General features: G+C 38.1%; 1 protein-coding gene across 2 annotated transcripts in view; it reads right to left on the bottom strand.

Annotated features, from left to right (window-relative positions):
- Positions 1 to 26,573, bottom strand: part of PREP (prolyl endopeptidase) — a 113,133-nt gene that overhangs the window by 75,951 nt on the left and 10,609 nt on the right. For both annotated transcript variants that reach the window (XM_054820662.1, XM_054820664.1), the window contains exons 4-7: positions 23,987 to 24,117; positions 21,102 to 21,311; positions 19,769 to 19,890; positions 7,254 to 7,359 (exon numbers count right to left, since the gene is read on the bottom strand). In XM_054820662.1, the coding sequence (XP_054676637.1) occupies positions 7,254 to 7,359; positions 19,769 to 19,890; positions 21,102 to 21,311; positions 23,987 to 24,117 (569 nt within the window). The remainder of the gene's footprint in view (positions 1 to 7,253; positions 7,360 to 19,768; positions 19,891 to 21,101; positions 21,312 to 23,986; positions 24,118 to 26,573) is intronic.

Here is a 26,573-nt window from a genome sequence, read left to right on the forward strand (position 1 = left end):
CTGTGATATCTGCTGGAAGGACAATGCAGCAGGGCTCAAGCAATCTAGAAGAATTCTGGAGTGCCTTGATGATAATAACTTCTCAGGGTGATCAAGAAGCCAAAGAAAGAAAGGTGCTCTGCTTGACCCAATACTTACAAACAAGGAAGAACTGGTTGTGCATGCGGAAGTTGCAGGCAACCTTGGCTGAAGTTCTGTTGGAGACAAGTCACTAGTGGTGTACCCCAGCGGTTGATACTGGGGCCAATGCTCTAAGATCTTCATTAATGACCTGGATGCTGGGAAAGTGTATACCCTTAGCAAGTTTACAGATGATACAAAACTGGGGGGAGCAGCTGAAAAAACAGATTGTTGGGGTGCCCTTCAGCATGATCAGGACAGGCTGGTGAATTGGGCTGAAAGGAATCTCATGCAGTTCAACAGGAAGAAAAATGAAGTCCTGCATCTAGGGAAGAATAAACCCAGGAACAAGTACACACTGGGAGCTGAGTGGCTGGAAATTAGCTCTCCAGGAAAGGATCTTAGACTCCTGCTGGACTGAAAGGTATGGACTTACTGGAGCAAGGCCAGCACAGGGCCACAAAGACGATTAAGGGACTGGAGTATATATGAGAAGAGGCTGAGGAAGCTCTGATTTTTCAGTCTGGAAAAGAGAAGGCTTGGGGGGAATCTTGTCAATGAGTATAAATACCTGATGAGAGGGAATACAGAAAAGGGAGCCAGACTTTTCCCAGCAGTGCACTCTGACAGGACAAGAGGCAATGGGCACAAAAAAAAAAAAAAAAAAAAAGGAAATTCAAATGGAACACAAGAAAACACTTTTTAATGTGGGGTGGCCAAATACTGGCCCTGGGTTGCTCAGAGAGGTTGTGAAGAATATCTATAGACACAGTTCTGGGTAACCCCTTCCAGCTGACCCTGTTTGAGCAAAGGGGGTGGACTAGATGATCTCAAGAGATCCCTTCCAACCTAAACAGTTCTGTACCTCACAAATTAGTGCTTGGTGAAAGCTATCAGAGATGCACATAGAGAAAGAAGGAGAGATGAAGATCATCTTTTAAGTTTACCTCTCTGTTTCCTTAAGGCAACTTTTTGATAGAAATTATTATAGTCACTACCATTACACTAATATTTCTATCATTCTTGGTTTGTGACCACTTAAAGGAACATAACTTTCATTCAGGCAAATTGCAACTGTACTGCTTCCTCTCCTCACTTCTGTCAATCACCCAACATTGCCATCTCCTCAGCTCTTGAATAGTTCAGCTGGAAGCATATCACAAGAAGAAGTCTATACTCAATGCCAGGCAATTCACATCCCTGGCTGTGGAAGAAATCAACACAAAACAGGCTGCTGTGTGAAATCAACCTGGTTATATATATGTACGTAAGTATACAAAAGAGAGGTGAGGCACAGGCCTGAGCACTGAAGCTCCATGACTTCTGCACTATTTAACTGCTAGCAGATCCCCCATCACATTTGTAGTCTGTGCCAATTAGCAGACAGCATGTGATCACAGTTTGGGGGACAGTATTTGCCAAAATCATTCCCAACAGGCAACTTGGACACAGTTATGGTATCTTGGAGGAAGAGAGCTTTGACACACAGAGGTGAGCTGGCATGTACCTCTTGGCTTCAGTGTCAGAGTACAGGCTGCGGCCAGTCTGCTGCTGTACAGACAGAGGCTCTGAGTTACACAGGCAGTGTACCCCATTCCTACGGTGAAGCGGTGGGAAGCCAGAACACATGCTTCGGTCACAAGATCAGAAGGGCTCGCGACTTCCAGCAGGAGGATGGTACCAAGAACACAAATACAAACTATGGCTACATGGCTCCTTCCCTGGTTTTGGTTCTGAATGCTGTGCCAGGTCTCTGTTTCAGTAACAGCAAAAGGGAGTAGTAGAAGGTATGTTGACTGGGACCTTTGCAGAGGAGTGCCAAATATTTCAAACTTGTTTTCTCCTTTTCAGGAAATACAATATAAAAGGTACAGATTATACACTGATATAAGATGTGAGCTGCCTTTTTGCTGCCTTCAGTTCATTTTTTTAACCTGTGAAGACAGCAATATTTAATTCTGCTGCTTTGTTTGTAAGACTTTATTGAGATAATCTGTTTATTAATTGCATTTTGAAGTGTTATTAGGATAATTGGAACCCAACTGCCCTGGAAATCGGATTTTTGTCAGTTTTGGAGATGACTACTGATTAAGAGGCACACTATGAAAATGTACCACACTATTCTTTGAAGAGACCAAATATATTTTCTTCTTTTCTCTCACTGCTCCCTAACGTGGTGTTTTTCAGCTTGTATTTTCATTTTTTTATAAAACAAGAATGAAGACACTTTGGGATTGGACAAGATCAAATTATAACTATGAACTTTCAAAACACACTAAATACTGAAAAAGCACATCATTTGGGTCCAACTTTGGAAGAGACTAGAATTACTGTTTTTTCACTTTTTTAATGAACCAGACTATTAGATAAAGTATGAAATAACAGATGTTAAATTCTACCACTGTATACACTATGCAATGAAGCCATTTCTTAACTAATCAAACTCAACCTGGATAAAGTCTATTTAAGATACTCTTCTTTCCTACAGAATTGATAATCATTCAGGCTTAGAAGGAAAAAAAAATATTTCATTCAGGGAATGGTGTTGATATGTTACTGCTATGAGAAATTTCTTTGTGCAGTCTGCTCTTATTAGAGCAACTTAGTGCTTCTTTTTGGGTAAGGCTGGACTGTTTTCAAGAAAGTACATTTTTCAATTTCTCACATTCCTATTGACTCATTTAAGGCTTCAGCACACCCTAGATTGTGAATTCTCTACAGTATTTATTCAGTACCTCTAAAGCAAGTGTTAATCTTCAGGACAGAGTCCTAAGACAACTGAAGTTAAAAAACAAAGAAACAACTATTACAGCCACATTAACTCTGTCTAGAAATTAAGACCATCATCAGTACAGTAACAGTTAAATGCTGAAGTGTAACACTAAAGTAGTCAACTTTAAAGCTGTGAAACATATCTCACCATAATAAACAGGCAAGAAGTTAATAATTTGTGGTTTCAATAATATTTATCTGAAGGAAACTAACATAGAAGTTACTGTCAACATTGCAATAATTACAAGACCTGATGCATCTTAGGTAAGAAACAAACCACCAATTTTTCAATATAGTAGATCAGGACACAGTTGGACCTAGGTCTAATGTAACTTTTGGGTTATTAGGTCTGATGCAACTTTTTGGTTATGTTATCTCATCCTGACATTCTTCCCACTGAAAGAGACATGATGCAGAATTTTCTAATGCAAACTTTGCCACAGGTATAAAAGAAGAGAAAGTTGTTTAGGGAACGTGCATGCATACACTCACTCTTTCAGTGTACCCTGCTGCTTTCACCCCTTCCTCTACAAATTTACATCTAACCTACAGATAGAGGAGACTTTCTCCTCTTCTAGTTTTTGGCTATTACAGTTACTAACATGAAAGAGAGATGCTTTTGCACCTCCCATCTCCAAGAAATTCTTTCTGCTTTTTCAGAAGTGTTAATAGCAGCATTTATTTTTAGTTCTCAGAACTCATTTTCTTTGCTTTTGAATCACCAAAATATACACAGGTGTAAATAAGTAGTTGCACTATTTTTTTAAAAAAATCAAATTATCCCACTTTATTTTACTTATGAAATATGGATACTTATCTTCCAGTAAAAAGGTAAGTTTCTCTATCTTGGGAATAAACTATTGATCTATAATCATAAGGAACTGCATTTCACTGACATCCCTGTGATTTTCCTACAGACAACAACTTGGCACTTTGGCAGTCAGTACTGAGGTTGCAACACTGAACTTCATGACTTCTTCACAGCCATTTGTTAGCAAGAGAGCCCAATAAGCTGCCTTTATCATTGCAACCATCATATCTAAGAAACAGTATATCTTGACTATGAGAATGTGTTCTTTTTAATGAAAATCGTTTAAAGAATTAAGAAATTTGATTTCCTCCTCTCAAAGGAAAAGAATGCACTGCAGCAATCAAAATTAAAAAAAAAAAATCAAGACAGGTGCCCCTAAGTTAGTTAACATGACATTTTGAAATAGGTTTTTTAGGTAATAAGTCACAGATGAAAATCAGTTCTTTGCATTTTTCTGCAGTGGTATGTTAACCTTGGGACAGAAAGTATTTTTAAAAAGAGAAGTTGACAATTACATAATTGAAATATTTTATAAACAATATATGCTACAGAGCAGCTCTAAATACAGTCTGTTGAAGCCTGTAGTTCTATAATTAGGGTTTTGCCACAAACTTCATAAGAATTAGAATCTCATCCACTAACTTTTGCTTAGCAGTTGCTTTTTCTGCCTCACAAAGAAACGTGCAGTATAAGTAATGGACACCATGTAAAATATTACTGCCTGTTACCTTTCGAAAAGGCCTCATTGCCTTTTGTGCTTTGATGCCCTCTGAATAAGTCTAAAGAAGTTTGAGACTTGAAAGATTTAAAGCATAAGAAGAAAGCTTTCTAAAGAACTATTGTATTTGTGGACAACCTGGATTTAAAAAGCAAGTAGGGGAAAAAAAGTGCCTGAAAAATCTAGTTATTTATCTATGTCAAGTACCATCTAGGACATGGGAGAAAACACTAGCTATCCTACTTTTCTTTCCTTTATATTTTTTCAAAACTAGATGAGATATTCTGAAAGCTAGAATGGATTTTTGAACAAACAGATCATTGTAAACAGATCAAGTAAAAAGGCTCAGATTAAACATTCAATAGTTTTGAAGGAGAAAAATGCCAAGTAGTATCTTAGATGTCACCAAAGGTATGAGGTCTACTCATAAGTAAAGTCTGCTCTAAAAGACAGAAGGATAATGTAATACATTTTAAAAGTACAGATACTTTTGCAAGACACTTGATTCTCTTAACACTTCATAACAAATGGTGCAGTTTGATACTTACATCGACTCTTATACTGAACACTGCATTCTACAGACAGCATAACAAGAACCAGTATTTTTGTATCTCACAGTTTTGTTAAGAATGTGCTTCTGTTATAGATAATTCCCTAAGCATCACTTAATCCTAACCCATCTGAACATACCTTGAGATATTACTGAGCTCTCTGTACAAATTGGCAGTTAAATGCAAGTCTTAAGTGAAGAAAAAGAGTTGCCATAAATGCTTATTCTAGAGATACTTGTTCTCTTGTCTAAAACAGCTTTAGTAATGAAAATTGACATTCATTTCTCCTAACTTCACAAGTAACCTCTTCTACACTTGCTACCCCAGAAAATTACAAATTGAACTGAAATGACACCTCTCATGGTCTAGATTGATAGAGCCAAGAATTAAGCTTACAAATATTACTGCTTGCTCAACTTATTGCCTCTGGCCACCAAAGGCTGAAGGATCAGAGGTTCAGGGTGTTTACATTTGCATGGAAGATGAACTCTAGGAAATATCCTAGATGTTTATTGTTAGGTGTGTGCTTACTAACACAGAGGTAGAAAGACATGGGTTAAGATAACAGTCTTTGTACTGAAAATGCATTTGGCAACTTAGGGAGACAGATATGGAGAGTTCCTAAGTTTATAAAATAACGAATCTGTGCAAGCAAATGGTTACAGCTAGATCTTTCTTTTCATAGGCAAAAGGAGAGTTTGGAGGAATGGAACAACTCCCACCCAACAACAAACAAACAGGAAGGCAAGTCAAAGACTGGTTCAGAGAAAAAGCCTTTTTTACAGAAGCATTTTGAAGTCCGGAAAAGGTTAAACTGTGGGTTTACCTTATATCAGGTACTACAAAATAGAAGCTTTATTATCTCATCCATTGTCTTTCAAGGCTCGATGCTAGTATTCTCTTCAAGGTTGTCCAGTGTATCTATAAGTGGGAGGGTGAATATGGGAGGAGAGCTATGCTTTTTATGTATTCTATCTCTAGCTGGAAAGTGTCAATTTGAATGACAATGCAATTTATCATTTACGAAAATGCTTCACTGTACTAAACAGTTTTATCTACACAGTTTTATGTAATAAAGTTGCATGGAAAGCACCTGTAATACTTTTGATTAGGCCTGCCATTTACTTCATTCAAGAGGTCATTAAACAGCTACGCAGTTGTTCAAGACAAGTTTAGAAGCAATTATGAAATATCCTTTATAAAAGAAGAGTGACATGCCCACAAAACAAAATTAATAGTCTCCCAGAACAAAGTAGAAAACTATTAACTATCATCACTAACACTTAAATCACTGAAATTCAAAATACTGTGCTAAGACTTGTTGATGAACTAAAGGAAGACAACACAATCACGTAGTGTAATAAAGGCAGGGAGAAACAGACCTATACACCCCGTATCACAGAGCTGCTATCAGTTCTAATCACGCTTACAAGCCTTGAATATTCTGTTTGTGGGCGAGAGAACAAGTTTCTTGAGATCCAATATTTAACAAGGAGCTACTGCAGTATTTATTCTGTTTCTGAAGTTTTTGAAGACAGAAGTCGCAAAGAATTAAAAAGAGCTAAGTTGTGTTCTACGCAAAACACATATTGAGGAAGAGATTTCAGTAATCCAATAGTCTGGAACTACAAAACCACCTATCAGCAAAATAACTAACCATGCTAACCATCACCAATAGCCATATGGAGCAGAGTACAATACTTTCAGCCCATACCATTGAGGCTAAAAAACCAAATACATAAAAGCCAAAGGCTAATCCAACTAGAAGGCAAGGAAGGAGCATTTCATGAACGTGTATTTGAAATATGAGTAGATACTTCTCCTGTAATAATAATTATGCTACAAAGCAAAGTTGTATTACTAAAATATGGAGAAAAAGTGTTACCTATAAACTAGGTACTTTTTTCAAAAAAAGGGAGATCAGTTCTTGAAGGGAGACACATGATTTTTTTAAATGTACAAAATATTAAAAATGGAAAAGCACTAGTGGTGTAGAAAGAAATGGAACATGCACTGGTAAGGCTACTTATATTATCTCAATTTTTCCTTGTGACCTTTTAAACAAACTACAGAAGAATGGAGTTTTCCATCTACTGATATGTAACAGAAAATGGAACGCTAGCAGAAGCAGTGCATATTTTCTCATAATCTCTGCATTAGAAAAAAAGAGAGGTTAAGCAACACACAGATTAAAATATATATATTTAAACATAAATAGAGTATTTCAAGTCTTACATGGTCTTAAAATGAAGCAAAACTTACAAAGCAAGAAAACACATACCTGCTATACCCTGAGACTCTGTCTGTAGATCACAGTACCACAGCCTGTTTACTGGATCACACCCTTCTCGGATAGACAACAAGACATATCGACCATCATCTGATACCTGTAAGAAGTTACAGAAAAATCAAAGATAATTCATCCTCTGGGGGGGAAAAAAAAAAAAAAAAAATCTAAGTTGAAAAGTCAGTCCCTAAACCCCAAGCAAAAAATAAACTGATGCTAGTTAGTTGAGTGAACAGACATGTATGGAATATGAGAACTCACCAAGAACCCACACTCATTGCTTACATCAACATATAACATAAGTGTAGTCTGCTGACATTTCAGGTCAAAACCGAACAGCATTATCTATTTCCACCATGAATTAAAAAAAGAAAGTTTATGATTATTAAAAGTATTCCAGCTAAAAAGGTGTCTAAATGAGTGAGGGTGGGTATCTGCTCCACCATGGACATCCATAGGCTGCATGGTCTTCTCCTCAGGCTGCAGGGGAATCTCTGCTCTGACACCTGCAGCACCTCCTCCCTCTCGTTCATTGACCTTGGTATCTGCAGGGCTGTTTCTCTCACTCTTCTCTCATGGCTGTCGTGCAATGTTTTTTGTCCTTTCTTAAATATGTTATCACAGAGGTGCTACTACCAGCATCACTGATGGGCTCAGCTTTGGGCAGTGGTGGGCACGTCCAACATGGGGGCAGCCCTGGCCTCTTGTCACAGGAGCCACCCCTGCAGCCCCCCCCAGGTACCAAAACCTTACCACATAAACCCAATACAACAACTAATGTACAGCACTAACCTGACATTTCAAAACTAAGAATGGACTCAGTATAAACAGTCTAAAACTACAACCTGCAGGCAGGAAGAAAAACTAAAAGCCAAAAAACAAAATAACGAAAAACCCACCAAAAATTAGCTACATTAAAAATATCTCAAAGTCAATGCCTTCAGCATGAAGAAGCTTAATTGATTCCACTCTGTGGAACATAAAGCACTGATTAGTCCTGTGATCAAGTGGATTGCCAGGCTCCTACTGAATTACAGTACTCAGAAAGAATCCTCCTAAATCAGTTAAAACATAGCTTATGTAGCTCAATAGAAATTTCTCAAAAAACTGAGGCAGCCACATCTGGTGATGTAGGTGTCCAGTTCCTCTCTAGTCACTGACTATAATACCAGCATTCAAACCTGCTGTTAAATTGTGCAAGAGTATTTGCTCACTTAGCCATATTTGTAAAGACACAACAGAGTGACCAGTTGTTCAAAAAAGCCTTAAGAGGTTTTTGTGAAGATGACATCAAAACTTCTGAACTTCCAAACTCCTTTATCAAGGTATCAATTCCATGCAAAAGGAAATTTACCTCCCCTCCCCCAAATCCTATGGAAATAAATGGAGTCCAGCAGTGACATGAGAAGGACCAGTGACATGTATCTCACTGAAAATCAGTAATTTAGGATATACATATGAATTCAGGTATTTTAAGAGATGCAGAGAGACACCAGGACTGCACTTGCTCATCAAAGGAAAAACTGTACGGCTGAAACTGCTAATACATAAGTGAAAGAGGTGTTTATCTCAATCAAGTCTTTATTTTGATCCCTGTGTAAGCACTTTTTTTTTTTTTTTTTTACTGTGTGATGTCACCTAAACTGAACATACAGGAAAGAGTTTGTCACTAACTTAAAATGGGCCCTCAGTGCATCTTACAGGTCTACATGAACTGACAGCTGCCTCCTCTACACAAGGAGGTCTCCTCACCATGCTTCCTCTCTCTAGCAACTCCAACATGGTCAGTGTTTGAGCCTGTGAATATCCTAGATATGCTGAAATCCAGGTTCATCAAATGACTATAGATTCACTCTCTTGGTGAACTGAGCCCTGTAAGATCATTTTGCTGACACATGCACACCTCTACACGTGCCATCACAGTACTATGTACAGAGCAGTAAAGTTTAATCAGAACAAAACCTGTGTTTGAATGGGAAACCCAAAATTTAGTTGCTCACGGGACAGTGAAAACCATCAAGTCAGCACTTGGCATATGGCAAACATGCTTCCCCTGCACAACTGCTCTGTCAATCTATTTTTAAAAGCAAAAGGTGAATACTCACTGTTATTTACAGTACAACTTACAACAGAAAAAAATTACCCAAGTAGTAGAGGTTAGCTTTGGATTTCTGGCTGCCTTAAGGTATGTGCCAGAAGTCCAGCTCAGAGGTGGGAAAAGGCTGGCAGCTTAGTCTGAATGACAGTCACTTAATTCACAGCAGATTTTCCCCCAAGTTCTCAAGTGATGGAATTAATAAAGTGCGTTTTCTCTCACAAAGCAGTATGAAATTTCTTAGAACCCATCCGACCTGGTAATTTCAAGGGTACTTTTGCTTATTGTGGCAAATCAAATGACGCTTAAGGAGTTTTCATTTTTGCCATTTTCATTAGGTTTACACACACAAAAATCTAATGCTGCTGTTCAATTAACATTATAAGCTACCACCATGTTATACAGTTTCTGATGAAGCTTCTTGGTTTGCTTTTGCACATGCATGTACACACACAATAAAATTTCTAAAATGGTGTCTACTGGTACAGAAAGTCATCAATGGATCCTCCTTTCTACTCAGGCTTTGCAAACATACTGTTGTTTCCTGGCAAAGCTTTTGAAAGTGCAAGTCCATCAAGGAAAGGCAGGAAGTCATCAACTTAAAGTTTCCCTCTCCTGATTGAGCTGTTCTGAGCATATTCCAAAATTACCAGATTTAAAAGTGTTATTAACAGTTGATATAGAAGGCTGTTTCCTGTCCACATTCTTATATGACAATATCTAATGGAAATTTAAACCCCTAGTCACAAAATATGAATCTGAGTTCTGGAAACTTTCCATTTGGCCCTAAACACATCTTCAAAAAAAAAAAAATCCCGAACTTACACATATATTGTAACTACTTAGTAGAGTTTAGAGCCAAATCTCAGCATATAAGAGGTAACAAAAAAGCTCCAACAACCAAAGATTCCTCAAAACAAACAAACAAACCAACCCACAACCCACCCCAAATGAGTGTTTCCAAGTTGTATTTTTTACAAGCATTTTGTCAACAACTATCCATCCCACTAAAAAAAAGTTCATACAGCTGAGAGCTCACAGGGCAAATAGAAAATAACATCTAAGATTCCTACTGGACCAAAAAACCCATTATATGAAACAGCTAAGATAGTATTAACAGGGCAGCCTTCAAAATTGAGGCATTTTGCCTCCTCCTCTCAAGATGGGAGGTTATCCAGAAATGGAAACCAAGATTAGGTGATCTTTCTTAAAAGACACATCTCAGTGTTTTTAGACAAACATTAACTGCAGGTGTCAGTTTTCATTAGAATAGCGACTGCAATATCCTGCTTAAAAAACTGTTCATACTTGTAAAAGCACCAAGTCTCCTTCTCTTCCTCACCAACTCATAAAACATGTTAAATAATTGCAAGTGATATATACAAATATAAATTTCAGTTAAACTTGAGTATGACACAAAATTCTTTCAGTCATAGTCAGAACCCACATAAATTTGTTCTTTGCTGCTGTGAGTTAATGGTTAACAGAAGACTGTTCACTTTACCCAAGAAATAAAACTTATTTGCAAATTTCTGATGTTGTTGCAAGGGCAATTCAGAACCTCTGATGACAGCAAATCTGAGTACATCTAATGAGTTTTTCCTTCCACAGTCCCAGCTGGACTAGTGAAGACTTGATAGCAGTTTATGTTTAATTTGAAGCAGGAATTCCCAAAGCATATTGCTGGTGGGATGCCAATTAGGTCTGTCTCTATCACTAAAGCTATTCTTACATCAGTGAGCTCTATAACCCAAAGGAATTTGACAGAAGCAGGACAAGACACTGTTGACTGCAGCACGCTGAAATGTTTAGTATTATACAGCAGATTTAGACATCCACATTGAAAAGTTACAGTCTCATGAGCAAATACTGGCAGCTGTACCAGCTTAGGCGGTCTCTACCTCTAGCTCTTCCTACTGCTACAGTTGCTTGTATCCATGCAAGTTCATTCCCCTAGTTATGTCACTACAAGCATCTACCATTTGTGAGGTAAACTAGACTGGAGAGCTGATCCAGCTGAAAAAATAGCATGTTAAACAAAACAACAACAAAAATTTTAAAAAGGAAAAGAAAAAAGAAGAATCCAGAAAACAACAACAGCAAAAAAACCCACAAAACAAAACAAAGAAACCAGGAAGGGGAAAAAAACCCCCACACCAAAAAACCACAATAAAAAAGAATGAGAACAAAAGAAAAAGTCCCTCTGCCACATTAGTATCTCAGTTCACCGTGCAGTTGCACAAATGGCTGAGCTAATACACTGCACCAAGCAGCTGGCAACATGAATAATAGGGGCAGAGATTGCTTAAGGCAGCTCAGATGGCAGTACTGACGAATGTGTAATCATGGCCTGAATGCCACTGACTCTTCTATACCATAGAGAAGAGTCCGTGTTTCACAATGGCAAAAGGGAATAGAATTACCCAACTATCATTTGGGTTATTCTTACGCTGTTACATCATCTTAATGAACTGAACTGCAATCTTGCTCTTGGCCCACAAACTTATGAACGGAAATTTCATACTAGCATTTCACTCAAATCTTAGAATGCATTCATGGTTCAGCATAAGGGAGACAGCTGTAATGTCAGAACTGACAGCTTGGATCAGAAGTAAATTCTCCCGGTTTCCCACATCCAAGCTGAAAAGGAAACACATCTCAAGAATTTCTGAGAGATCTGGAATGCTAGTCAGTGCATACTTCTCTCATTAAAATAATTTCTATCATTTCAAACACCCCCCACTGGTAAAAGGTTATAAAGCAACTGAACATCTTAAAATGACATTTAGGTCCTGTCAAAATAGGACAGGAGAAATCCTGTAGCCTTTCAAACGGAGCTTTTAAAAACCTTCAGCATAACAATGATTTTATTGGCATAACACAGCACTAATCCCTAACTCAGCACTAGTAAAGGAAGGATTCTTTCAAAGAGTCGATGTTCATATATAGTTTGTAGTTTCACTGCTGTCACTCAGTCACTTGACATTTTGAATTTATTAGATCTATTATTTCCAAAATATTTGCTATGACCATCTTTACACCATGCAAACATACAGAGATATCATTACCATAGCTGTGCTCCCAAGTACTAGTCTATTTAGTCTTTTGATGACCAAACTCTTTAAAGTAAAATCTTTATAAAGAAGGTCTGGTTTATAGTGGAGTATTTTTTGGTTTTTACTAGCAATTTTGTTTCAATGTTACTTGTTCTCTCCATTTTGATGAAAAGTAACCACTGCTCAGAAAAACATTAAGAGACGAAGTGGTTTACCTGTAACTTCAATAAATCAATGTATATCAAAAGAAGAAAAAATATTTAAAACCTAATTAGTAAAAGGAGTTTTGCAAAAAAAATTTTTTCTTTCATTACAAAATATAGTTAATTCATCATACAAGCCATATAAGGAACCCCAAAGGGTTATTTATGTGTTCTGCATTTATAATAGCAATAACCATCGATGAGGATCCACAGCAAAAGTGAATTTAAATATTTTGTCTGTGTGCAGCACATTTCACACCAAAACTTCATACATAATTAAACAAAAAAAAGAATGAACAGGAGAAGGCTGTCAGGTTTTCAGACTTCCTGGCTTTATGCATTACTCCTGAACTAAAACGTCAATAGGAGAGACATTAAAGCGCTCTGCTTCTAAGTAAAGTGCATGACAGCAACCCCAGTGAATATTAATGCTTGTTCTTTGAATACTACCTGAGTAGTCACCACTGTAAGATTCAGGATAAGGAAGAGCTCTCTATTTTTAGTTCACAAATAGGGGCTCTTTGAGTGCATAGTATTATACTAAGGCAACTATACACACACATCATTCCTTATTAAGCTAACCAATTAAAAGTTTTACCACCTTTGCCCTCTTTATTGTCAAGGCGGAGAAAAACCTAATCACTGTATAATTTGTTTCTGCACAAGATATTAAAAGTAAAATTTAGTTATTAGATAATATGCTTGTGTTGAGGAAAAGATAAACTGACTTCTCCTTTAACTGCAGACGTTAATACCATTATAATCTACAACCTGATCGGCATCTGCAGTTATTTTACAAACTACTGTTCTTCATGCACTAGTGCCCTTTGCATATGGAACAAGGACAAGGCAACTGTCATTGCTATCTAATGCATTTCCAACCAAACAGAGCAAATGAATCACATACCAAAAAAAATCAAAACTCACAAAAATTACAGACAGAAACAAAGCTTTCAAACAGAGCCAAATGGTTAAATTAGTAACTGGACTCTATGTACCCAGTCATGGGAAGACCAAACCATCCAGAGAAGACAAGATGGGTGGCAATAAAGATGTAACCACATAACTAGAAATTAAAAAGTCATAGCATCTATAAGCTGCATTCTAATGAAAGCTGGAGAGGGACTGTTTACAAGGGCATGCAGTGATAGGACAAGGGGTAATGGCCTTAAGCTGAAGGAGGGCAGATTTAGATTAGATATTAGAAAGAAATTCTTCAGCATGAGGGTGGTGAGGCACTGGCACAGGTTGCCCAGAGAAGCTGTGGCTGCCCCCTCCCTGGAAGTGTTCAAGGCCAGGTTGGATGGGGCTTTGGGCAACCTGGTCTAGTGGAGGGTGTCCCTGCCCGTGGCAGGAGGGTTGGAACTAGATGATCTTCAAGGTCTCTTCCAACCCAAATAATTCTATGATTTGACAATTTCACCATATGTTACATATGTAACAGTTTTAAACCACCCAGAGTGACTAATTTTTTTTTTTAAATATTCATTTAGGAATGTACCCAGTCACCACATAAAACAAACTGATGACAGCGTTTACTTTCTAAACTTCAGGTACATGCTGCACAAAGATTTTTGCATAACACCACTGAACCTGAATATGAGACTAAGAAGAATCTACATGCAAGAGTTATTTCAGGTTGATGCAGAAATTAGCTGCCTTGCGTTATTTATCAATATTTTAAAGCTTCCTATCAGATGAGTAAAGTAAAAAATTGAACATAAAAAAACCCAAAGCACATGCCTTCTACAGAAAAAAAGTAGAATTTGCTGAAACATTTGGTCACCAATAGATGATAGCAACTACGCTGTCTGAACAGCCTCAAATGTTCTAACATCATAGATGTGCACATGTTCCCATGCCACAAAGTTCTGCTTGCACAATGACAAAGTCAAGAACCCCCACTGTAATTTCCCAGTCTTTCAAATTCCACGTTTATTAACTCACTATTAGAAAAAAGAAACCTATTTCCTTTCCTACAATAGGAAACAGTTTTTGCATTAGATAAAATTATCATGAAGGGTTGGGTTTTTAGGGCGGTTGGGTTTTATTTTTGTAATGAAAGGAACATAAAGCGATGTTCTGATATTATCTCTGCAGTGGTGCAGAAAGTCACTGAAGCTTGCATTTAGCTCCTATGACATTTTATGTTCCAGCAACCTTCTGAGAAGATGAGGACTGGGGCAAGAACTCCATTTCACCAAGCGACCTCTTGGGACTCTCTACACAATTCAAGGACCCTGAGGCTGGGACTCTAAGGCTACAGACACTTTGTTTTGTTTCCTATACTGGTTTAATCAATTAGGTTTCAGAAGCCCTAACAATGGATGATCACAGGAATGCCTAATTTCAGGGGACCACTTATAGGTAAACACGCTGATGTGTTCTACCCATCCATTTCCCAGGTTAAAAAATTTGCTTTGGCCATTAATTCAATTTCCTTATTCCAGGCGGGTTTTTATTCTTGAATTTCAGACACAATGTGCTGTTACAAAGAGTATTTCTATTCTGACCGTATCCTTCTGAGCCTCTGCTAAGTTTGGGGTTGAAGGAGACTCACAAAAACCAGAGACCTGGGATTTCGACCCTAGATCATCATGCTTATGAGTGTTTCAATTGCAACAGGGCACCAGACAGCCTTGTTCAGAAAAACAACACAGCAATATGTACATGCATTCTTTCTTAAATCTAGCAGAGAGTAAAATCAGTAGCTTTCTGAGGTGACAAACAAACATCACACATGATTTTTCCTGAGGCTTTCAGCATACTTTTGAGTGCAATGAAAACACCAACGCATCAGGAACCTGGCTATGTAAGAGATCACCATCTATCATAGCCCCATGTGCAGCCAGAAAGATTGCCTGCCTGGTTCTTAATGGTAAAATTCTCCAGACTTATTGCCAGGGCTGAGAAAAGGTATTCATACTGGGCTTCTATTCCACATTCAGCCTTGACAAAGATAGTGTAAAGCTTTAGAAAAATTCCCACAGCCCTGTTTTATCCAGCAGCAAGTCTCACTTGAGCAAACTGAGATTGTTTTGAGCCCTTCCACTTCATGCTGCTTACTCTTCCCCTGCGGATGCTGCACTTCCACATTCCTGCAGTGAAAACACACCACAGCCAGCACACATCTGGCACAGCTTACTCCTCTGTGCTCTGAATTTCATTTGCATGATCACCCCCCTGGTTGAGAACCACTGATGTTAACTGACAGCTCTAAACATAAAAAAAAGTTTTTAAAAAATTGTCAATTCAGAGACTGTGCAGTATTTGATAGACAACAACATGAAAAATTGTACTTGTTTTACTGCTGGCAGAATTGGAATGGAAGGGTTCCCCTCACCCCCTCCTTTCTCTCCTGTTTACTTTCCTACTGGTACCGTAGGGACTTTTACCACTACTGACTGTGAAAGGCTCTTATATAAGTTATTGTTTAACTTTGAGAATAACAGTCTGGCTGTGAAAAAGAGATATGCTCTGTGAGTCTGGAGAGGAAGCAAGAACATGCCACTTAAACAGAGAAGCATGGGAAGCTCCTCTTCTGAGAGTAGCTATGACATTGCCGAGGTTTCAAAAATCTTCATACCAGACTGCCCTCTACTGGGATGTTATTCAAATAAATCCCATCCCTGCTCTTCCCAGCTCCCCCACCATTCTAGAATCTGTACCAGAAATACATATGCTTTTTCTAGACTAATGAAAAGATTTGATGGCTTCTTTTTCAAAACCTATATATGTGACTAACAATAAACAGATTTTTTTCCTCACAAGCAATCCATTCAAGTGAGGAGTTGGAAATGCATCTCTATTTCTATGCCAACACCTTTTTCAGCACCACAGATTTTGTTTAAATCAAGCATACTCAGGGCTGGTGTTGAATGTGTAATGAGAAAAAAACCGTGAAGCTATTTTCTTTCATGTTGTCTTGTAAATGTACTAAGCTCACAAAATTTTACAGAACCCTCTTTTGTCTTAGTCAGTGACCTGATTTCTTCTCTCCATTGAAAATACACACCACACCAACTCCATCATTTTTTTGAGGTGTCATGGCAACATTATTACTTCTGCAGTCTCTGAAGGATCCCCTTGTCAGGTGCTTTTCACCTGCAAGCAAAGTATTTCTCTCCCTCAACCCAATGGTTGTGAGACCGCAAATAATGGCTCTAAACCTGAGTATGGAAGTTAAAGCTCTGCCCTCACTACAGAGAAAGGTTTGGTAGTTGAGACCAGACCACCCACACCATAATCCAACTGTCTTCACTGGAGCTTGTGTAAAACATAAAAGATAATCCAAATGTCTCTACTTGGCCAGCAAGGCCCTGTAAAATAAAAAACATTTGTTTATTAATCTGACAGGAATGCATAAAAGAGGACTTTCATAAAAACTGTTGAGCTGTGCAAAGTTATATTTTAAAATCTGTGGCAGCATATTAGCACCAAGTAGGAATATTCAGGACAGTGCCAACAAGCCATATAATTTGATTTTTACTAAAGATAATTTAATTTCCCCCCCATTACTTTGTGGTCTTCCACTTTCTCACACATACTTCAAAAACATTGCCCAGAAAACTTGTTTGAATGGTCTGAAAATTTTTAACCTATTGCACAAGGATGAAACCACATTTTGCAATTGCATTGTTTTGGGTTTTTTTAATTGCAGAATATGTTTTTTCCTGACCATTAAAAACCATTTTTCATCAGTATCACGATGACAGAGCCACATTCTGCAGCTGGAGCTCACAGCACAACCCCAGAATATCAGCTGTTTTAAACTACTTTCACTTACACAAGCTCATAATTATTTACCAAGGTGGATCTCTGCTTTACCACTCCTCCTTAAAATAGCATTTCTTCTTAAATACCAACATCTCTGCAAGTTTATGCCTCCTAGAGGTCAAGAAAACAGTCATAAGCAGCTGTCTAAATTTATTAAATAATAACCCACAGTAGTGAGGTGGTTTTTTATTCACCACCCTCCCCACTTTCCCAATACTGATGGGGCTATTTCAATTCCAGTGGCTTCAGAACTGTAACTGTGCTACGTTCTGTTATTTTCCTATTCTACAGCAAGAGTTACTACTACCAGCCCCCTCTTCCCACCCCAAAGACTTTTTGATCATTTAACGTAAGTGCTATATAGTCTCATGAATCACAAAAATTATCTGAGACATTTGGTATCAGAAAAACAAGATGCTACTTTTACATTTAAGGTTGCCTCAAACTTTTCTTTCACTATAAGAGAGCCAGGAGATGCAGGATGGTTGCTTCTTTGCATCCTGGCCAGGCAAACTCTTTGCTACTCACTACAAGCACTGTCCTAAGAATTCTCTTCCGTGTTCCTCCTTATATTTGGTTCTTTCTGATCTTGAAATACTCCAGTCCTGCTTCTTCAACACAGATAAGAAAAAGCTCTGTTAGTATGCTTTTATCTCAAAGAAGGTTTTGCTACCTATAAGGCAAGTGTACCTCTACAGCTAATACAGAAGATGTAATTTCCACGATATCTAATACCATCTGAGACTGCAAACTTTCACTACCTTAAAAAGCTGTATACTCTAATGAATCAGACTGCAAAAGCCCTCCCCCACGGAAAATAATTTTGCCTTCACAACAACATGTGTAGTTTAGCTCACGACACTGCAAAGCAATAATAAGCATCACTCATGTGAATCAGTGGATAAATCACTACAAGACATCTGTCACCAACAGAAAGCCCATTTATTTACGGAACTAGGGAAAAATAAGGATAACAATTTCCAAATTTAATTTTATTGCCAGTTAAACTCAACAGAACTGAGTAGTTTTTGAACAATAAAAAAGGTTCCAAAGCCCCATTTGCAAGTTTACACTGATATTAAGGTCAGTTGTTAAAGGTATGTTTCATGAATGGATGAGATTATATAAAAAAAGGTTCTGTTTATTCTCAGAACCTACAGATAAGTCTGATTTGTGTAGAGAAAGCTCAGTTTGGTCGCTTTGCTGAGGAGCCCTTCACATTCTCACTCACTGTCTCATTTTTAATCCCACTGTTCAAATTCTTTGAAAGAACCTTTCTTTTCCGGCAGCCAACAGAAAAGAAAGCCCCAACTTTTTCATGGGTTGATGTGCTGAAAAGTGACACAGACTGATGATCAAATTTTAAAAAAGAGGTACTCTCAGGGAAAAGGAGTTCTAGGAACTGAACACCCCAAAACAGGGCAAAACCATTTCATATTTATCAAAACTGTGAGACCAAAAGTGACCCTGTATAGAAACGAAATGTACTGATTAAACATAGTAGCCAGGAGAGTACAGAGAATTACAACAGGTTTTTATCCACTGGAAAAACGTCCATTCCCTGATAAACAGAACAACCACTACTACATTGCAACAGCACTTAGAACAGTGCACTCAGTCAAGCACTGTTAAATCTACTATGAAGAATAAACAGACATTAATTACAAAACTCAGGGGTTTTTGAATCATTCATGTAAGGAAGAACAGAGCATGGTTCCATATCATTTTGGTTCACTGGAACTTTGCACAATATAGTAGTAGTTCAGCAAAATAAGCTTAAGAAATCCACTCCAGCAGTCACTTGTTCCATCCCCAATAACACATTCCACACCATATTTCCGCTGATAAAACTTGTTGTAGGGAAACTTAAAAGCTTCCAACTGCGCACACAGTATTAACAGATTTTAACCTGTATGTCTCCATTCTTCAAATAAGTAGAACAGACATATTTCATTTTCAGGAAAGATACCATGACTATAAATAAGATACACAGCAAGGAATATCCAGACATGCTGATTATTGGAATAAGCTTTCTGTGTAGGAAGTGAAGGCTAGGGCTCAACACTAAGAAGAAACAAGAACAGTGACACATTGTCCATCAAATGATCCTTCTGTGTCCTGGAATGTGTATCAGGCAGAATGTCCTCAGTGAAGAAAAAGGGTATGTGAATGTGTCATTACAGGCTTGAGGACTGGTTTAAAGCAAACTAGACAGTCTTATTCTCAGCAATTCTTAATGACTTAGTTCAATGGTGAACTCTGCCATGCTAATAAAAAGCATTCTTTTAACAAAATGTTTTCCACTTTATACCTACTATCAGTTGTTAGAATCTGAAAAACTGAACATAATGATGACAAGCTTCAGGGTGTTTACCATACCTCAGCTCCACCCATCCATTTTGGTTCATCGGGAAATTCAGCACACAGGATATCTTCTGACTGGTCAGTTCCTAATACATGATAATGCAGCTTTTGGTGCAAATTAGTGGAGGTCTCGGTGCCTAGTGAAATGCAGATATTTAAACCAATTAGTTCTCAAAGAAATCCAACAACAACAAAATAAAACCCTTAGAAACTTCTGTATCCCTTTGCATATACAAGAGCAATTCAGTAGTGAGAACTAGGAATAGTTGGAGTCTACAACCATTCCCCTCCAAACAAACACCACCACCCGCAAAACAAAATAAAACTTCAAATCACCTTGCAAACCTGTTCAAACAGTTACTCTGTCCTTTTATTACTGATAATACATTCCTCAAATGTGAAGATTTATCATTCCAAGCTTTGCTTTCTAGAAATACTAAGCAAGCAAAGAAAAACAACAATCACCCTCTAATGATGTTTGTGCTTCCACTTCACCCTGGGCAACTAAAGGGAGACTTATTGCTAATTAATATTCCTAGGAACGTTCACACTTCCATTTGCTGAAAACAAAAATAATATGGCATGAGGTACTATTTTTTTTTTTAATTTTGTTCTCACAACATTTTCTAACACTGAGGCTTCTGCACTACAAACGTGTTTGAAAGGAAAAAACACAAGGTGGATCTCTAACTTGCGAGTCTGGCAAAATGACAGGCTGCAGAAGCAAATACAGAGGCAAAATTCAGGCTCTCCCCAAAGCTTAACAAAGAGCACAGCTCCAGAAGAAACTTTTCAGTAGCACTACCTTATAATAAGAGCTGCTAAATTCCTTTCCTACTGATGCTCCTCAGCAATTTATTCCATTTTGTGTGCTGCTCCTTGAGTTTTGCTAGCATAAACATTTTGTGTTGCTGTGCACCACAGATGAATTAATGTGGCTGAATAACAAAAACCTTATGCCCCAGATTGCTATTCATCAGGTCAACCTCCCAAGCCAGCTCACCTATGCCCACACAAATGTATAAGGATAAGAGACCTAAGTAAGCTGTCACCGGACATCAAATTGCAGCCACTAACACCCTGTACGAAAGCTAAGTAAATCATTGCAGAGAAAAAGAAAAGGAGCAGCAAACTGTTAAGAGAAAGACAGGGACAGGCAGACAAGAGAGTACTCACACTAACTGAGTATAGGCTTTGTCATACAAGACATGATCTGATATCTAATTGTATAAATTAGTATAGCTTGTTATTTCAGTATAAAGTAGACGACCTAATTATTTGTTGTACCAACATTCTGAAAAGGTCATTTTGCTTCTACATGCCATGCAATTAGTACAGTCACACTTACCGTCACTTTTCCCATCTTGTTTTGGATAGCAGTTATAGAACATGCCTTTTCCATCATGGGTCCATGCCATGCAACTGAATTTAACTCTCTCCAGCGTATCTGGAAGATCCTCAGGACCTTCTACTTTCATAAACTTGATAGTAACCCAGTCAGAGCCACTAGAACTCAGGCCATACGCAAAGTATTCACCATCTTCACTGAATGCATAACCTAGGAAATTGTAACCAAACAAGGCGAAGTAAGAACCAGCACAAGGAACCAGTATTTTCAAAAAAAGTGCTTGTTATTTCGCCACACAGCTTTTTATTATTTACTACAGACTAGCCAAATCCCAATGAAAGAGAGGTGAAATTGGGAAAGCAGTTGAAAGGACTGTGTTCACTGAACACTGAGAGAAGAGAGTTTATTTGCTAAAAGACAGTGCAAGCAACTAGATCTGCTATCATTTGGGATTCACAGCACTTTTCCAGCCTCTGTGGACATCTCAAGTAGTTCAGAGATCTGAGTTTAGGCATGCCTACTCAGTAAGTATGTTCAGTAACACTGTCTATGACCAACATCTGAATTATGATTTGAGTAAGAATTCTTCTACTTCCCTGAGTTGGGGGGGAAAAAGTGGAGACTGAAAATGCACACAGGTAGAGAACTTAAAGTCAGATTTTAAGAGGGAAACAGTACCAAAGAAGTCAACAGAAATTGAGATGCAAGCAACGCATCCTGAAATAAAGCAAATACCACTTCAATATTGGAGTCACTGAAAACTAGACCCTGCAAAGCCATGAAAACTGAAGTAATGTGATTCTGAAAAAAATTCAGAGCTTCCATCATAGTTGATAAGAATCAAATTCACTCTTGCAAATCAACTCAAGTGAAGAGACTGAATTATCATAGGCCTGCACAGACCTGAAAGTAACTACCAAAAAAACCCACACAAAAAAGTTGCATTTCATAAAAATCATAGGTTTGAGAGGCATCACTGTGCCACCCTAACATATTCTCCCCCATAAGAACATAAGAGTGGCCATTGTGATTCAGAACAAGATTCCAGCTAGCTGTCCTCAGGAGTAACCACAGCAAAATGTCTACAAGAGTAAGAACAATGCAATGACATGTAATACTTCCCTCAGATATTCTTACAACCTCTGACCATTTTCCGCTTAGGAGACTTCTTTTCCATGGAGTAGTTGGTTAATAATCCTCAATGCTTCCCTCCTCCTTGACCATGTCCAGCTTGCCTTTAAACTCATGATTAAGTTTTTTGCAGCACCAACATCCACTGGTAAGGGGTTCTACAAATGTACTTCTTGCAGCATGAATCATCACCTTCTTTTATTTGCTTTGGACTCTACTCCCAGTGCCTTCATTTGATATCCCCTCATTCTTGTAACAGAAAAAATTATGAATAACCAACCCTATTCACTCTCCCCATACTACTGCACACCACAAGTGATTCTGTAGACCTCTATTATATCCTGGCTAAATAGTCCCTTTTCCAAGCTGATTGATCCGGGCACACTCAGTTGTTTCTGACCTTTCTTCATACCCTTGACTGTTCCTACTGCCTAGGACTGTTCCTAGAGCTCCTTTTGAGCTGAACTATATTTAGTATTCAACGCTACTGTATAAACCCCTGGGTTGCTAATGTAATGGTGTTTTCCGTTTTGTTCTCTTATTTCCTTCTTAACCATTTCTAGTATTTGATGTGCTCGTTTGGCCGCTATGGAGAAACAAGCTGATATTTTCATGGAACTATCTATTACAGCCTAAGAATTGTTCCCAAGTGCTTATGGTCAGCTCAGAGTCCATTCCATCCACTCCTCCACAAATAAGGTTAGGATTGTTTGTCCCCTGTGCATCACTTCATTTATCTTCACAGAGACATTTACCTGTTAATTTATTGCCAACTCACTATCGCTAAGGTCTTCCTGCAGCCCTGCAGTCATTCTTCAGTCTTTACCTGGAATAACACTGTATCTTCACCAAACTCAGCTACCTCACTGCTCACTCCTTTTTCCAATATATATGAACATACTGAACAGTGCAAGTCTTAGCATAGTCCCTTACAGAAATCTACGGGTGATTTCCACTTTGACAGCCAATCAGTTATTCTTGTCCCTACCTTTAAATCAGTTATTTATCAACACCAGGAGTTTCCTGTCTCCTTCCATGGCTGTTGTTTCTCTAAGTGCATTTGGAAATAGACTTTGTTGTAAGCTTTTTATATATAATCTTTCTTTATTTGAACCCAATTCCTTACATCCACAGTTTAAGACAAGACTTCTCACAAAAAAAGCTATATTGATATGTTTCAACTAGGTCACACTTAAAGAAGCATCCACTAATTGTGTCCTCTGTTTTTATTAACTAGCCTTGAATAGACTTAAAGGACTTCTAGGTCCAAGAGTCTTGCTTCTACAATAAGCCAACAGGGAGTGGGAAAATGGACAGCTAACACAAGTTAAAGCCCTAATGAACACAAGTAATTTTGTGATTCTCATAAAAGTTAACGCTACATTCCTTCACAGTCTCTTACTTTAACTTGCTGGCTTGTGCTAAAGATGCAAAATACAATTTTAAGAGAATTAATCAATATAACTAAGCTTTTTTTTCCTTGCTATGGACAGCCTCAAGATCTGTTTCAGTGGAAACCTGTTACAGAGTTGTGAAAAAAAGATGTTGAGAAACTGAAACAAGTTAATTGTGAATACAATGTAGATTTAGAAGTGTTCTTCTGAAACACTGTACAAATCCACATATGGCTATTGTGACTACTTTGATTAAAACAAGCCACCCTAGCCATACTTTTATAGGTGAAGAGCTGGAAACTGTTTCCAACTTCCGCTGAAGCCGCAGACTTACTCAGCAGGAACTGCTGTCTCACTAACCTCGCAAAGCCACAGTGCCATCATCAGAAAGCTTATTTGGATCAAGAAAAACTTTGGGATCGGCATCCAAGGAGTCTTGTACATATAAAACTCGCTGGTTCTGCAGTCCTGTATTGTAGAAGTGAAAATACCTAAAAGAACACAAGAAGGAAAAATAAGTCGGAAGAACTCAGATTTTCAGTTAGGCAAGAAAGAAAAACTTGTATGAGATTGTCATAAAGTGAATAAAAGACAGTTAAATATATAAGGGAAACACAAGCTTCACAGTAGAGTAGGAATCATGGCTTTCTCTGTGGTCATTGGGGATTTAACCATCCTCCGTAGGTGCCTTTCTCTCCCCTTTAGTACAGAGAAAGCCCAGACACCAATTCCTAGGCCTCTCAAAATTAGAGCAATCTCATCCCATGGTGATATAAATTGTATAGAAGAGACTGTAGGATGCATCCAAAACATCTTTAAAAAATAAAAGCTGCATTTGCCACAGTGCATTTCAAACAAAGCTAAGTATACTATAAACTACATAACTGTTTATGTTAAACAGCTCTGGCAGCCTTAGCATTTCTCTGTTACGAGTACTGGCACAGGTTCCCATCCCCTATGTTCTGACCTTTGTCATTCATATAGCTGCTTTCAATCTGTATTGGGTGGCAGACAGATGTTCAAATGAAACAGAACTGAAATTGTTTCATCTGTATTTCCCAACGTCCCTAAAATTGTGTGTGCTTTGAAAAAGCTGTAGGAACAGAGAATTACAGAATTCTCTTTAGTGAGGGATATGCTTCACATCATAAGACACTACAGAGCTCAAAAGTTAACTGTATTCTATGCAATTCATAGTTACTACACTTTTGTACCTTCACAGGACTTCTGAGTTTTACTACACAAACCCATGACTTAACAAATCAAAGAGCAGCTTCACCTGGGGGAACAAGAGATTTTATGGGGTAATATTCAAACCTAAACATAAGCTCACATATTCCCTAAGATTGTCCAGTACTTTGATACAAGCACGGGAACTTGGTAAACCCAGAAGGGGGAACTATGCTCACAAAGGCCTGGCTAACAATCTGAACTAGTAATATGTTCAAATACTAACAATAATGATCAGCAAGTGACAAAATCGAAAGATTCAAAGGAATAGAAGAAAAAGATACACAATTTTCCATTTGACAATGCATTTTCTAGCCAATTTCACCACTGCAGTACTGGGCGATAAGCTAGGAAGCAAAGGTCAAACAACACAACAGACACGGCACCTCCCTGGGCACTCTTCCTTTCTGCAGATTGTACAGAACAGCTCTTCAGACACTCCTTTAGCAGCTATTCTTTGGCAGAAAACCGGATTAATTAAATTTAAAAATTCTTAAGTGTCATGGGAAGTTTATATAGTTCTTCAAATAGAATAGTTCCTTCCCTTGCCCCTTACTGTTACTTAACTTGGTAGACCCCTCTTGATCTCCTCAAACATGGTAATATATGGTTATTTGGTATGATTTTTAAACCACTGTGATTTAAGTTCAGCACGTGCCAAGAAATAGAGTAACAGAAAAACTAAAAAGACATCTACTAAAATCAAAGTAAAGTATCAATAGTTAAAGCACGTTAAGCTCCTGGTATAAATGTTCTTCCTGGAGAATAGTCAGCTGCATCAAATTAAAATTTTTTATCTCTAGTGGAGACTATATTCATCACTGCCATGAGCACTTCTGCAACATGAAGCCCTATCAGCACTGAAGATAACCATGCCCAGGCATGTTTGCACTGCACAAGAAGAATGGTTCAGAGAATCCAGAGCAGTCTGTGACCAAGCCTGCTCCAGAACCAGATTCAGCATAGCTACATCCGCATGAGCATCACATACAAATAAGCTTTGCCTGACTCGTTCAACAAGGCTTACTTCCTGGATGCAGCACTGTACTAAATGGCTCCACCGCTTCTGTGCTTAAACCTCACACCCCTATACATTGACCTCTATACACTGATGTGCTATACCACATCAGTGACAAATCAGCATCAGCTGGGGTTCACTCCCCACAATACACTTTTACAAAAACCCACACAGTACAGACTTTCTCTCCTTTAAATAACAAATATCCACACCCTCCTCACAGCATAAGACAGATCACTGAAGAGTAGCAGATTTCCCTCAATATCTGTGCAGAAATCTTAAGGCAATGAGACATCTTCTGCTCTTTTCTATGGATGACAATGAAAACATACCTGGCATATCTGGGTGCCCACTTAACATGGATCAAACAAACTGAAAATACTGAAAAAAACTATTTGTTTTTCCCATCATTAAGAATGGCTGGTTGTTTGCACTACCTCTTTTTCAACTGTTAAAACAATCTTTAGATGTTACTAAGTTAACCAGCAGTTTCATCCCGTTCCTCCTTTTATCTAAGGGATTGCTAGTGTTTCTGAAAGAGGTCACAAAAAACTGAGTAGCAGCTGCAGTCTCCAGACCTTGGGTAAGCCATAAAAGCACCATCTCTTTACCTAGCCATAGAATTAAAACAGGGATACAGGTAGGCTAGGTATGGGAATAGAGCAGGATTTCTTAGAAGACAGATCTTTTTGCATCAGT

Source organism: Grus americana, chromosome 3, assembly GCF_028858705.1.
Source record: "Grus americana isolate bGruAme1 chromosome 3, bGruAme1.mat, whole genome shotgun sequence".
Classification (NCBI taxonomy): Eukaryota; Metazoa; Chordata; class Aves; order Gruiformes; family Gruidae; genus Grus; species Grus americana.